The 15,215-nt window shown below is 49.3% G+C and overlaps 2 protein-coding genes across 4 annotated transcripts; one reads left to right on the forward strand and one right to left on the reverse strand.

Annotated features, from left to right (window-relative positions):
• Positions 1-720: 720 nt before the first annotated feature.
• LOC128274725 (phosphatidylinositol 4-kinase type 2-alpha) lies at positions 721-11,478 on the reverse strand. 3 transcript variants are annotated; one of them, XM_053013015.1, is made up of 6 exons: positions 11,443-11,478; positions 10,424-11,348; positions 4,522-4,640; positions 3,777-3,907; positions 2,820-3,701; positions 721-2,434 (listed from the first exon to the last, which is right to left on the reverse strand). In XM_053013015.1, the coding sequence occupies exons 2-6, from the start codon at positions 10,935-10,937 to the stop codon at positions 2,350-2,352; spliced, it is 1,731 nt and encodes a 576-aa protein (XP_052868975.1). In that variant the 5' UTR covers positions 10,938-11,348; positions 11,443-11,478; the 3' UTR covers positions 721-2,349. The 3 variants fall into 3 exon arrangements, with proteins under 3 accessions (XP_052868975.1, XP_052868974.1, XP_052868976.1); XM_053013014.1 differs by lacking the exon at positions 11,443-11,478 and having other exon boundaries at positions 10,424-11,420; XM_053013016.1 differs by lacking the exons at positions 10,424-11,348; positions 11,443-11,478 and adding an exon at positions 6,230-6,641.
• A 1,324-nt stretch (positions 11,479-12,802) lies between these two features.
• On the forward strand, positions 12,803-15,056 carry LOC128271947 (uncharacterized). The gene is made up of 3 exons (XM_053009639.1): positions 12,803-13,118; positions 13,464-14,222; positions 14,295-15,056. The coding sequence occupies exons 1-3, from the start codon at positions 12,987-12,989 to the stop codon at positions 14,718-14,720; spliced, it is 1,317 nt and encodes a 438-aa protein (XP_052865599.1). The 5' UTR covers positions 12,803-12,986; the 3' UTR covers positions 14,721-15,056.
• The last annotated feature ends 159 nt before the right edge of the window (positions 15,057-15,215 follow it).

A 15,215-nucleotide genomic window follows, 5' to 3' on the forward strand; every position in this document is an offset into this window, starting at 1 on the left:
CCTGATGGTAGTGTCCTGTACTCGCCGCCAGCACAGACTACTTTGCTGTTTGTCAAATGATAGCACTCGCATGCGACGGATCCAAACCAAACTCCTTATCTGTGGGGTAGGCCCGGAGCGTCCAAACGATCCTGGGACTCGTTGTACGGGCGATGCTTTTGTAGCGGCCATCCATGGCGGGAACCGGGTCACGTACCGTAGACTACGTGAGCAAATATGCCTCCAGAACATCGATCAAACACCCATTATCATCGGGAGGCAACCGAATGTTACACGGAACGGAGGACAGATGTCGAGAATGGCCACTGTCACGGCAGAGTCTTGAGTCCGCGACCATCCCGGATGCACGATAGGTGTAATGGAATGGAACCTTTCGCAAAACTTCGCACGCTGCACCGTGTCGTTTGGGGTGGCATCCAAAGAAAACCGACAACGGGTATGTTTTTGGAAGCCTTCAGGGCGAGAGAAAACTTTTGGAATTAGGTCGTCGCGTTTACTTCCGGCACTTAAAGGTAAAGACTAGGCTAGGCTAGGCTAGATACTTACAAAGCTCGTTAGTTGACGTTGAAAAGTTGGAACATCTTTGTATGAGACGGTCCGTGCCAGATAAAGCTGTGACTATAATTCTATTTACCAGACAGCGTGAGTACTGTAGTGGGTTCTGTTTGGAGGTTGGAGTTCTCGTTTTGAGACGCAATAAAACACATCGCGAGCATACATCAGTAGCATTAATTATATTTTACAAATAAGGTTACAGAAACCGAAGGGTACTCGCCAAACAGACGAGTTCGAAAAATTAGGACAGTAACAAAAATAGAGCCAAAGTTGCGGCAACTTTTTAAACTCTTGTCGAGACACTTCATCCGAACCGAACCGAACCGATAGGAAAATATGCAACTTGGTCGTTTCGCGATTTAATTTCCTTTTGTGTTTGTGTTACTACCTACTATCTATCCGCCAACGGTGGTTTGCGGCCGCACGCTGCACCGTTTGGAGAAAGTAAAGATAAAAAGAGACAGAAAAAGTGATAGAGATTGACAGGACACGTATGAGGTCCTGGGGCTTCGCTCTGTTTGCCATCACAATCTTGCGATCCTGCGTGTGACTTGCAGATTTGAGGAAATCGAACGCAAACCTCATCAACCTCACTGTTATGGTTGGTAGGTGATGCGCGACAGCCCCGCGGTGAGCTTAGTTGGGAAGTAGGAGAACTATAGTGATAGATTGACATGTGTTGCGAAGGAATCTCGCTGCTACTTCGGTCGTGGGGCTATACACCATGTTTGCGTTTAATATAAGGGACTAGTGGGTGATCAATCGATTATATCCGTCACCTTCGTTTCTCAAATGCTCGCCCGGAGCCTAACCGGTGCCAGTAACGGTACATTGTTCGTTGTTTACTTAAGATCTACTTAGGAAAACTGAAAATCATTTCACGCACACAGGGCGAAACCGGTCCCCGCGGTTCGGTCGTTTCCGTTCGCTCCGTTCGGTCAGCAGCCGTAACGCGTGAACCAAATTGCGGACTCTTCTCTATACACTCCTCTACAATTTACATGCGGGGCTGAGTGATTGATTTAAGTCGCCAACCCTGCAGCAACCACCTCCGGGGAAAAAAGGAAACCTGCCCATCACGAAGCATCACAAATTCAACTCTACTGTGCCACCACAAGTCTTTGTTGTCGCCCGTTTGACCGTTTGAGGATAATGGTTTTCGTTCCTTTCCGTTTCGAACAGATCACCATTGCATTCTGCACACCTATTTGGAACCGTTGTCCCTGAACTGTTCACGCTTCCCCTTGCGGTGATTTTTGATTTTAAATATCCCTATATATAGAAGATTTATGTAATGTGTGTGTGTGTGTTTATGTACCGTCGCGCTTGTCCTGCCATTAGCGTTCCATTATGTATCTGCACTTTGTTTTTATATCTCGCCGCCAAACAATGTGTATAAAAGTGTTCGTTTACTAAACGCTGCGTCCGTCCCTCCGAGGGTGATCGTCAGAGCAGCAGCTTTTGGGTTAAAACCTTTCATCTTCCCTAAGCCGGTGGCCACCGGTCGATGGTTAACGAATTTCGATTAGTGTAGATCACCGGCACATGGTGCGCGAAAGCGAGTTATCGAACGATCGCGAGTCGCGACTTACTTTTTCACCAATCGATCGAGAACAGGGCACGAGAGATCAGGTTATTGGCGTTATTAACTCTACTTGTGTGTGAGATGGTCGTCTGTGCGGAGAGAGGTGCCTGGGTGTTGGTGTGGGTACTAGTAGTTTGGGGCTAATTTTTCGTTTGTGGTACTATTTATTTGTTTCCATTTTTGCCTGACTTTGGCTCCCGTTTCGCGGTCTAGCACCACGAAAAGAAAGGGCTCTTGTTTTGGAAGCGCTGCTGGAATGAGAAAAATCTCGACGATCCTGGGTTCACTTTTGATCTGCAAACAAACAAACGAAAGGCAATAGTTTTGAATCCATTAGTTTAGCAACAAAGGCGATCGACGGTTTAAGGCAAACAGAAAATCAAGATTAAACGAAAATGTTACGAAACAATAACCTTAGGCAGTATTCGCTAATCAAACAAAATTCACAAGCGTGCTACATGCGAACGGTTCATTTTCTTTTAGTTTAAATTACAAAAACTTGCATGTGAAAAAAACGTGCCAGGGTTAAAATATTAGCTAAAAAGGAGTACGTTCAAAAGTGCAGTGAAAGTGCAGCGCTAATGGCGTAAAACGGCGTGTGAATCTGCATGCTCCGATTCAAAGGCTATCGTTGCTGGCGTCGCTACCCCTTCTGCTGCTGCCAGGGAAGTGCACCCACCTCTCGACGATGACGGCCGGCATCTGGACCAGCTGTACCGGGCTCTTGCCGTCCTTTAAAGCTTGTGTTAGATTCAGTATCTGACCACGCATCACAGACATCTGCCGCTCGAACAGGCCCCGATCGAAGCCCTTGTCCTGCCGGAACAGCTCGTACAGCTCGTTGCACAGCTCCTCGACGAAGTTCAGATCGGACAGTGAGGGCAGTATCAGATCCCTGATGTCCTGACTGAACGGTTGCTTCGCCTGCGGCAACCAAGCCCAGTGGTAGGGATAAGCTCGCCACGAATCAGGATGCTTGAAAGGGAACGCCAGCCCATTGTCGATCGCCGCAATCTTAATCTCCGGCAACTGCACCAAGTTCCAATCGGTGTGCTCCATCATCTCCAGCCGGCTGCTGCTGCGAGGTATCAAGCTGGAGCCCGCGTTTGGTGTTCCATCACCGGTCGGGCTGTTGACACTTCCACCATTCGGTGTCACCGGTAGGATCGACGGTTGATCGTACTTTATCAACCAGTTATCATTTCCACGGTCCGTGTTGCGGATGATGTAATCGAGCACGACCAGCCGCTCGAACTGCAGTTGAAACTTTTGGCCCAACCGGGTCGGTAGCGGTTCCTGCTCGAAGCGCCGCAGCCAACAGTCGGCGTCCTTGTAGCCGTCGACAAACAGCTGAAAGGAGCCGGTTTTCGGTGGGAGCGACATCCGGTTGAAGCGGGCCGCCGGAATGCGCTCCTTGATCGTTTTCTTTATCCGTGCCTTTTGCCGATCCAGTCGCGGGTAGTTGAACGTTTCCGACACCAACCGCACGACCCGCGTTTTCGGCACGATGTTAAGGTTTAGTTTTTGGTCCACTAGACTAGCTCCGGCTTCGGAGAGGTACCTACAGATGAGAATTGCGTACGGACAGAATGTTTTCAGTGAATCTCTAATTGACCTTGTCTAATGACACACTTACCCCTGATTCGGTATCAGACACGCACGGCCAAAACAGCACGGACAGCACAGTTTGTGCATCCATTTGGTCCATTTCGGGTTCAGACGGCCGTACGGTTCCTCGTCCTTCGGTTTGAACACGGCGACGACTTTCTGCAAAATGGCCACCGTAGAACAACAGACACTCACATTACCAATTGTATTACATCCGCACAGTGCCGGTGCCTCCCATTGGGAAAACGAGTCCAGGTGGCTTGTTTAGCGTGTGTACGATTCATACCAAAATTCCCAGTAAAACCTCTTCTTGATAATGGAAATTCCCCATTCATCCGTCCCATGCAAGCTTGTGCGATCGCTCTCGCAGTGGTTTCGTGAACGAGATTTGCTCAGCTTCCGAAGGCGCGAGTTTCCTTCATCGAGAAATGCGTGACAGGGGCCGCCCATAAGAAACAACGATGCGTCACCGATGTTTTCTGGTGGGTGTCATCAAGCTTTCCTCTTCGAAAACTCGCGGAGACAAGAAATACCGAGCAAGTACATCATTTTGTGACCACTTCTCGTCGCGATTGCCTAAGTTGATGGTTCGGATGGAATCGTCGGCGTTTTGTAGCGCCGTAACCGTTTTGCTTTGTGCTCATTATTGCAGGATGCTGGTCGCCATCGAACTTTCCGGCGATGGTCCCGTTGAAAAAATGAGCAGTAAGTCCCGGGAAGGGGATATTTGATTAGTTGGCCAACCGCACCCCCCGGTTGGTCACCGTACTTACGTTGGCCGGGTTCTTCACGAAGTACGAACCGCTACTGCCCTGATAGATACGCTCCGGGTAAATTCCAGCATCGATAGCAATCTCCGCCGAGTAGACTAAGTCACTGAAGTGCGGGTCATCTGCCGGGAGAAGATAATTGAAAACATTCATCAGCCAATCAGTAGTCCTATTGAACTAATTAGTATTAAATGAAATCTGTATGACGTCGAAAGACACAAAACTGAAGGCGAAGTAAGCAATCGCTGCTATCCTTTTCTCATATGTCTTCCTATTGTTTTTGCCTTGAACCGTTCAGAACAGTCTAAGATTTATTGCATTCTTCTGGTTTTAACCTTCTTTAGCTAGAACAAATTATTAGTCCGTGCTAAAAACAATCTCAATTAAATATGGATTTCACGCTTTCGGTTTGTTGCAATGTTGGAATCGCTAAAAACGGCTCCACAACACGTCTCTGCCAAATGAATTATATTCGCATCGCAAAAAAAGGTTCGAACCCACTATTATCAACGGGAGTTTCCCGCTTTCGCCAACTTCGCCTATCCTATCGCAATGCGAACCAATGCGGGTGTGTTCCATTCCTCGTGTGCAGCAGAAATGGGTTATCGTATTCTCGGAACCTCACACGTTTGACGTGGGACGTGAAAAATAGTTTACAAACGCATGGTCAAATGCAATGGGGCGCGGGCAGTGCCCGGAGAATGTTAAGATCCGAGACCGGTGACGAAGCAAAACGAAATGCACAACGTCCACGTCCACGTGCTGCCAATCGCCAATAAATCGGATTAAAGATTTGCCACGTAGCACGCTCTCTTCGGACGAGTAAGTGGAAGACTCAGAACGCTCCCAACAACAACTGGTCGCAATGATTCAACAAATAGACCACGACCGGCCATCATGCATCCATCCGTACCGACCATAAATAACTCCGGATAACCGGAGCGTTATTATCTCTCGGTGCACTTTTTGGCACCGGTCCAGTAATTAAAAGGCAGCCTTTACGCTTGGATATTTTGTGTGTCCGTGGGCTCTTGCGTTTTTTTTTGGTTCGGTCGTTGGTTAGTAATGCAAATGTAGTCGCGTTTTTCAGTGTTCCGTTCCGCGAACCTTCTTCGAATGGCAAACAATAATCACACTCACACACACAGGGCGGAGCTAATTCTGTTGCCACACAATGGTCGTTCCCCCGGTTTATGGCAAGGTTTTCCTCCTTCAAGCAGCGGCAAAAGCAAGGAAGTGAAGTGGACGAAGGAACACCGTAGCCAAACCGCTAGGCCTCGACGAGCATCCCAAGGCCATTTGGGTTTATAGGACACCATTTGTGCTTCTCCCGCCCAACGGTGGTTTATCACTACGACAAACCTGATTCGGAAATAGAGTTTTGCGCCCGTGTGCAAACGTTCCACCATCGATTGTTCCTTCTTTCGAGGAACCGGAAATGGAACATAGTATTTTCTTTTCGATCTCCCGGAAAAGGTGGAAATTATGCAAATTATGCCACACTGTAAGAAAAAGGATCCGATCCTACACAATCGATACAAAGAAATGGTTCGAGAAATGATTATAAACGACCTGGCCCTCGTGACTCTTGGGGAAGTGTACTATTAAACGGTTGAAAAGCGCAAGCCAGCGCAAGGACCACGTGACGCTAAGCCACAGTCTATTAATTGCACCGTGGCGCGCACCGGGGAGTCCTTATGGCCCGCTGTACCTGGTATGTCGTTGTAAGGATAATATTCGTCTTCGTTGATTAGAAACTCGCCGTTGATGCATTCAACCCTCGTTTCCGCGGCGGTATCGATTCCGCCGGACCGGCCACGACTTGATCGTGCTTCGAGGCTCACGATGGCCGTACTGAGCTGAAACGGGGCGGTCGGTCGGCCGCTTCCGGCCCGATGGGAAGCTAGTACGGGGCCGCCGAGACAGGCGCTTCCGGTGCAATGCGGTCCGTAGGGTGCCCCATCCGTTACCAGCAGATAGGTGGGATTTATCACGGATGTCCCGCACAGCGGTGGCCGACCTCGTCGGCCACCACCTTCTTCCTCTTCCAGCTCGCGACCCTGCTGCCGAAGCCCTGCCGCTTCGTCGCTCGGTTCGCTCCCGGTTCGGCCCACGTTCCGATCGTCCAGGATAAAAATGTTGGCCGTTTCCACAAGCATTTTCTAAGACACTGTCGGCTTCTCGGCTCTGCTCGGCTAAGGCGTGCGAGAAATTTGCATCGCGCACTACACTTGTTTTGCCACGTTTGCCGCTCACACGCTAATAATGATCGTCACCGTAGCCAACTTTGACGCAACGGTCTGCCACCTGCCGACGACGCAGCCCGTGCTCGGGTAACTTAATTACTGGCATCCTTGGTATCCACCTGGAGACCTGGAACGGAACCGACCACAAAGAGGACCCCGTCACACACACACACACGCGGCACACGAAATTAATCTTGAGAAAGATTAATCAGCATTCCGAGACGGTGAACCACCATCGGGTGTTTTTCCTAATTAACGTCACCGTCGGCATCCGGTGGCTGGTTTGGGAGAAGCACAGGATCGGTGCGGTTTTTGCCTCGAAACGCGACTTTATTCCACACCAAAGTGGGCTGTGGGCTCGCTACTGACACCACAAATCACAGTGCACGGTTTGTTGTCGTCGCCGTGCTTTGCCGTGGCGCTTAGCTACGGTGAGCTATGAAACGTCTAATCTTAGCACTGAAAGTCCTTAGCACTGACTGGGCCTCGCACACATGTCGGGCACGGTGAATCACAGCGCCAGAAAAGCGCCAGAAAAGCGCCAGCAAACCCAGGTGTTCACCGATTTGAGCACCACCGTCACACGCTACGTGGCTCACTCCGAGAGCGCGCACTTCTGGCGGCCGTGTCGTTGGTCGTGGGTGAAAACGTCGACTGGCGGCGGACGACTCGTCCGGAAGGTTCGAAAGTAGCTCGGCGGCCTTCTTGAAGCGGCGATACGGTCCACAGACGAAAATTAGCGCCGAGCCCAACGCCACTCGCACAGCCACGTGAACGCACGCACGAAACGTGGCCCGCGGAGGAAACCCGCCAGGCGGTGCGCGCGGCCCTCTTCGGCGCGCGGCCCCCTTCGGCGAGCGACCCCTGTGTGTGAGAGGAAAATGCGTGACGTCGATCACCGTGGGCAGCGCAGTACTAACACCACACTGGAAGGCCACGGACTAGTAGGCCACCGGCCAAAGAACGCTCTCTCGCTAGTAGCAACTATCACTACTACTACTACCATTATTACGAGCTCACAATGCCAACGCCACCAACTACCGCCTACTGTGTGTGTCGTCATGAGTTTTCGGTTTGTCACATTTTCCTCCCATCCATTTTTCCGTGCCGCTTCAGTCGGAGCTTTCCGAGTGCGACCCGACACTAGGAAAGCTTTTCCGAAGCCGCGTCCCCCGTCTTCGGCGATGTCCTGCGCGCGGACGGTTTGCCAAAACCAAAACAAAAAGATCGGTGAAGTTTTTGTCTTTCGTCCTCGTTTTTGCTTGCCGCGACGGCGATGGCAATTACCCACCAAAAAAACTAACCTCTCGAAACGGTGGTCATCGCAGGGCACGGTGCAGAGTGTAAGGGGTTTAAACTTTTCCGCTTGTTTGCGACAGAAGAACACGTTCGAAGCAGCTTTAGACGCGGTCGGGATGTTATTAATTCTTCGGACCTTAACCAACAATTTGGGTCGCGACCAGGAGGAAACCTGCGGGAGTCTGCTGCTGGTCGTCTCAATTAGGCCATCAAACGGGATGTAACGAAATTTAATTATTCAATTTAAAATTAATCGCAGAAGCGTCCAGGCTGAAGTAATGTGTTATCTGTGGGCATCGGAAATGATTATGAGTTTGCTTTTCCCATCACCGTACCGCCTGTGGAAGTGTGCCCCTCTATTTGAACGAAGCTATCCATTACAAACTGCCCAAACGTCAGGGTCAACATTAGACCTGCCGTTGAGTTCTTCGTCAACGTAACAATTTAATCACGCCCCGCGTGCTTCGGATTCAAGATCACAAATTCTAAAAAAAAAATCTAGGCAAAAGCCTTACGCTCAGAGGCCTCCAAAATTGTCCAATCAATCAGGAACCCGCTGGTAAGCTGGGTCATCTACGGACAGCTAATTTGATAATAAACTCATTTCCGGATTAGTAACCGTTTTCAAGTCGAGCGCCCTTTTTTCCACGGTCGGAAATCGATTGCGGTGGAACAGTTTTGTCCCCCAAAGGGGCCCTTCTTTATGGTGTTTCATTCCTTTCTTCTCATCTGTATTATCGCCCCTTAAACCGGCCATTCCCGACATAAGGAGTTGACGTTTGATAATGATTAACAAAAAGAAAATTGACACCAAAAACAGCACAGACAGTTGCAAAGATTACCCGTGTCTACGGGCAGCAATTTGGCGGTCTGTCTTGTCATGCGCTTGCAAAATGCCGTGCTACACCGGCAGCGACGGGAACACTCAAGTTGTCCGTCACTGGCCGCTCGTTAGTCCCGATAAGCCCAATCCTGCCGTCTTCCAACACCGCCCCAGTCTGGTGTAACAGTTTTCATTGGCCCAACGGTGCGTTAGCGTGAATGTTTATGGCCGATCTCGTCTATCCATTAGCTCTCCTTAAGGCCCCACCATAAGGTTATCATCGTTGATGCACCGCACACCCATTGTGGGCATTGGCAGTGGGCTTTGACTCGATTCAATTTTGTTTCGCGCAAAACGATGGGTCACGGAGTGGTGGCTCCGTTCGGCCAACGTGAAACGAAACAACGATCAAAACAACGCGGGGCGTTGTGGCCGCCTCACTGCCAAGGTTAGATGCACGTCCGGTGGCGATGGTTAAAAAAGAACCGATAATTGGCCCGCTTTCTGGTGGCCAGTGTTCGCTATAGGGCTTATAGCGCTCATAACGCGATTCCGTACAACGCTCTGTAGCGGGATTAGATCACAGTATTGTAAACACAATATTCAGTATTTTAAACACAATTTTCCAATACGAATTGTGCAATTCTATTGCCATTTGATTGACCTTAGCGGGTTTGCAAACGGGCTGGCTAAGCTTCGAAAACGTTTCTAACAACACGCGCCTCTCGTGGCACATCGCACAACGGGACCCCAATATGTAATCATTAAATTCGAAAAAGTGGTTCTATAAATGGTCATACCTTGGTCATAATGATAGCCGTGACCATGTTTCTTAAAGTATGATTCATTGAGCAAGCTCCGGAGCGAGTGTATACAATCAAAGTATAATTTAGAATCGCCGATGGACACAACGAACTGAATTCGCAGTGCGTACTAACCTCTCGCGGCAGGGTAAACTTTGAAACCGCGACGGGTACGGGTGAGTGAAGCGGAACGTAAATAATTTACACCATTGATTAGTCACCATCAGTGAGATGATAATGGCGCTCGCTACCGATTGCGAGGGCACACTCTGGGCCCTCAACACGAAATGGTGTCTTTTGCTTTTACTTTTCCTGTACGGAAAAACAAGATTGTTCTATCAATCGTTGCCTCTTTTTGCCCTAATTCTACCGCTGTGTGATAAGATGGCCAAGTTTGGACAAGTTCCACACTGCCACATTGGTCAGCTGCTGGCGGGGTGAGATTTGATGTCGCAAACCAGGCAGCAGTTGAAGGTATTCATCTGGTGTCGTGGCATGGCGTTCGACAAAATGCGAAATGCTGGCGGCTGCTCACCGCAATCCTGTGGCGGGCAAGTCTTTGGGGCTGCCGACGACGACGTGCCAAACGAGATAACAACCGAAGGGCAGATATCTGTGTTGCTACAGAACATGTTTGTTTCGCCGGAAGCAAAACGTTTCTCAGCCAAAGGCCACTTTCGCTGTCGTTTGGAGGCAATCCATTTTTCACACGATGCGTGCGGCGCAACACTTACCGGGGAACTGATTGTACGTAATCTCATGATCGCGCGAGCCCAGCAGGGGCTGCGATTCTCGGTCGATGCCGGAGTCCAGCGTAATTCCTTCGAAGCTGACGTCGGGCACGATGAGGGCGCCACCGTCTCCGTCCACCGTGGTGGCCACGGTCGAGGCTGGGGTCGCCAGAAGCGAACCGTTCACGCTCTGTTTCTCGTCCACCGGCGATTCGAACGCGAGCAGACTGCTGCCGGCGCTGCCGTTGGCGGTGATGTTGGCGGGACTGTTTATGATTGCATCTTGCAGACTCAGCACCCGTCCGTTCCGCACCTTGTGCACCGACAGATTGGTCCCTTTCAGTCCGATCGGAACCGGGTGCTGGTTGATGCGCTCGCGGAGAGCTTGAGCCGTGGGAGATTCGTCGATGAACGGCACTATCGTTGCTATCGGTTTGGTACCGTTCGCTGCCACCGTTGTGCGTATGGTGCTTGTGTCTCCGTAGTCCAGATCCACAAGTTGTCCCTCCGAGTTCATTGGACAAATCGCGTTGCAACGCTATCCGACGGATGTCACCATCGAATACACGACGCACTAGACTAACTAAACCCGGACGGCGATGGATCAATAGGCGCCTGTCCTTCCGAGCGGAACCACCGTCGAGCGCCTGTCGAATGTTCCCGTCGACGAGAGAACCGAAAAAGTGGTCGTCCTTCGTTCGCGGCGAACTTTCTGTGTCATTCAATCCGCGTGCGATCTACTCATCATGCTTGACGCACTTTTTGCACTTTATTGTCACGCTCACGGGTCTCGCAATACGCAACTTCGACCAACAAAGCGGTTTCCAGGAACGGGACGCAATCACCGACGACAATTGCGTATGACGAGGTGCGACAGTCGTTCGCTCACCGGGGACCAACGGAACGGGCAGGCCAAACCGAACGTAACCTTTGCAGAATACAAAAGAGTGCGAATGCACAAATCATTAAAGTTCTCGTCAGAATTCAATCGCCCAGCTGGTGCACCTTTTTCTTTTACTCACAACTGATCTCCGACGAATCTTATCTCCACAAAGTCTGTGTCAAAAACAAACACTCCGTTTACAGTCGATCCGTTGAAGAGTTGGGATGGGATTGAACACGATCAGTAAGGCGCAATCGCTTCGGTAGCGTGTTTTCAAGCTGTTTTTGAATTTCAAGCTGACGTCTGTCACAGAACACTACAACAGCTCGCACAGCCGATAGTAGAAATTTAAACTTGGAATCCGCGAAACCGTTGCAAATTCTCATAAATTAAATTTGTTCATTTGAATTTGAATTTGAAACTGCAATTGATGAAAGTAATAACGTTACTTAGAGTTAATGATTTATATATACAAAAAACAAACAATTAATCATGTATCGACAGAAGAGATCGAGTGCAAGGGCAGCTATTATGGGAGCACGTTTCGCAATTTTAGCCAGGGAACGAAGACTGATTGAAATGGACAAATTGCCCACTGAAGCGGATCGTATAAAGTGTTAGGCCCTTCTCAACAGTGTTGTTGCCGCTGATGCAAATTGTTTTAAGTGCATTCCGGGAACTGTTGGGTATGCAGCTTCCTTCGGATGTATCACCCTAGATGGCACAGAATCAGGTTCGCCAATCCTCTGCAGATTGGAATCAAACATAAACGACGACATAGACACGCATTATTCGTCATGGAGATGCTGGAAATGTAAGCTGTAGCAAAACACAGCAGAAGCGTGACCAATGTCCGAGTCTGTTACGCTATTCTACAGATGGGGTTTTTTCCGTCGGGATCTGGATCTTACGAAATATGCGCCCATTATTCCATTCTCCAAAACCATCCCTTCGTCGAAACGTACGACGCACGAGACGGTTCCGTAAGTTGTTTATCCCTAATGTGATTTTATGGTCAGTATGTGCATCAATTTAATAAACGGTTTCACTCGACGGCGTCCAATTGAACCGATCAAAAGGGTGGCTACTGCGGCGAAAACACAAAGTCCACGATGGGTTCCCCGTGTGTCAGCGGAGCAACGTGTCGATCAGAGTAAATAGATAGGTTTCACGAGCAAGGGTCAATTTGCGGTTAAGACGATTCGAATGCAATCTCCTGTTGGCCGGCGGAAAGAAGGCTAGGACTTAGACCACCATAGACCTCGTGAGCGCATGGGTTGGTGTCGTTTCCTACAAATGGTTCAGCCAGTTCAGTCTCGCGGCACGTTGCATTCCAGTCAACGGTTCTAAAGGATAAGGTGTGGCATCCGCAAACTCAAATGTGCCTATACCGTTTGCAGTGACAGGCCGGTTTGACGTTGGGCAACAGGACGGAGCCCGGCTCGATCGATATTCCTGCTGATTTTTGCATTCCCATTCCGGCCCAGTCACAACCAAGCTGCATATTAGAGCACGCGGTGTTCGGTGACAAAAATTCACCACCAACCAAAGTTATGTGATAACCGCTCCCTGTGGCAAATGTTTTGCTGGCTGAACCGCGGCCACGTGAGATTAGTAGTGCGAGTAAAGCGTGTTTAAATTACGCCAAAGAACAGTGCCAAAGGTTGTGAGAAGCTATCGAAAATGGGTTTGAACGGAAGTGAAGCTCGAAAAGATTCCATTACATCATCCACGTCCTCGGCAAATTTGGATTTGGAATTATTGCAGCCCCTATTTGTGAAATTCGAACCAGATTTAACCATTGATTCTTATGAGGTGCGTGCGTAACGAATGTTTCCAGATGCATATAACCACGTTCAGGCGTCTGCTGCGCCCACGCGCTGGTTCTCCTAGGTTTTTGGGCTCCCTGCGTTTGGAGGATATTTTTGTTCGCATAATTTTAGAAATTATTTTACTAAGCATTTAAATTGGAATCGTCGATTCGTTTAATCGAAATCATGGAAGCAACAAGTTGTTTGTTCGTTTCTTAACATTTTTTGTAGTAGTTTCACACATTCTTAGTAGTTTGACTCTTCAGCCAGATTTAGTTGAAGAACAAACACGCATTAAATTCAATTCAAGTAATTCAGTAAAACTGTTTATTTCTACTACTACTTTTAGGAAGCCCAAGGATCGGGGCGTGGTGATAACTACACGGCGGCACTGTTTCGTATTGCGTTAAAAGGACATACGCAACCGGCGGGTGGTTCAAAGAAGTTGAAATGGGAGAAAAGCGTCATCTGCAAACGTTTGCCGGATTGTAAGATCAAGCGGGAAGCATTCAAAAGCGAGGCCTTGTTTCGCAATGAGGTTGTCTTCTACAACTCCATCATGACTGAGTACACCGAGTTCCAGCGTCGCCAGCTCGCAGCGGTGAGCCCAAGGGAACAGGAGCAGACCACATTTCGAGCCGTTCCACAGTGCTACCTAGCGCGGGACGATCTGCTAGTGCTTGAAGATCTTCGCGTCCGGTCATTTACCATGCCGGATCGTCAGGCCGGACTTGGGCCGGAAGCGCTGCGGGCAGTGCTCGTGGAGTTGGCACGATTCCACGCCGTCAGTCTGGCTTACAAGCAGCAGCATCCGGCGGAGTTCCAGAAGCTTACCAGCTCCATATCTGAGGGAATTTTCTCACTGGCCAATGCTGAATGGTACCGGAAGTACTATGACGTCCTGACGCGGAACGCTGTGCAGATGGTGCGCCAAGCCGTACCAGAGAAAACGGACCACTTGGCCAAACTGGAGACGTTTTTGAGTAACTGTTTCGGCAACCTGGTGGAACTGGTGGGTCGGGAGAGTGAACTGTCGGTCATTTGCCACGGTGATTGCTGGACGAATAACGTGCTGTTCCGGTACAGTCCGGATGGAGCGATTGCAGAGGTACGCTCGGGTGAACTGGTTGGTAAATCGTGTTCCGTGTTACGATTGTATTTCTTTACTTCACTTAACTAGACATGCCTGGTGGACTTCCAACTGATCCGTTATGGTTCGTTGGCGCTGGACCTGGCTTACCTAATTTACTGCTGCACAGATGGAGCGTTGCGGAAGCAGCATCTCAATAGCTGGTTGCAGACGTACCATCGGCAGCTGGTCAAGTCCTTGAGGCTTCTCGGTTCGTTCGACGTGCTGTTCCACTCGGAACAGCAGCTGAGGCAGTTGATTGACGAAGAGTTTAAAGTTTGCGCCCGTTTCGGGCTTGGCACAGCGATGGATATGCTTCCGATCAGTTGCTGCTCGTCGGAGGAGGCTCCCGATCTGTACGCTAGTGGTAGTGAAACGGCAGCCACGCCACCGGAACTGAACGTCCCACCGAACGCGCTGTGCCGAAGGAAAATGACCGAGCTGGTGCTGGAGCTGATCGATGGTGGTATGCTGTGAGCGGTCTTTCAATGCTGGCATACCTGAAATGAAGCCCCCGGATGCTGTTGAAGGTGGTAGGGTAGCTTAATACTTTGGCAGTATTTCGCAAGATAGTTTTTAGGATCCTTAGTACAATTGAAACAGAAACACATATAATACCGTACCGTTTATGCTCCTCGTTGACAATAAAACTCTAAATCATTGTTGTGGAAATTACGAATATTGTTTTCGTTACTGTTTCCATTATCCTGCACTCACATTCTTTCTTTTAGCACCTTCACTAACGACCATAGTCGTCTGTATACGTATAGTCGAAACCATATGACGTACTTGAATTGTGAAAAGAGCATATTATTAATTAGACGTCTACATGCAAAAGTTTAACATCAGGAAATCGATTATTGTTAATTCAGCAATCAAACGATTTAGGTTTTCACCAAATAAAGAAGATGTGACAAACTAAACAAACTCACTGTGTTATCTATCCATCAGTGGACTTTATTAACCTTAGTC

The sequence above is a fragment of the Anopheles cruzii genome, chromosome 3, assembly GCF_943734635.1.
Source record: "Anopheles cruzii chromosome 3, idAnoCruzAS_RS32_06, whole genome shotgun sequence".
Taxonomy (NCBI): Eukaryota; Metazoa; Arthropoda; class Insecta; order Diptera; family Culicidae; genus Anopheles; species Anopheles cruzii.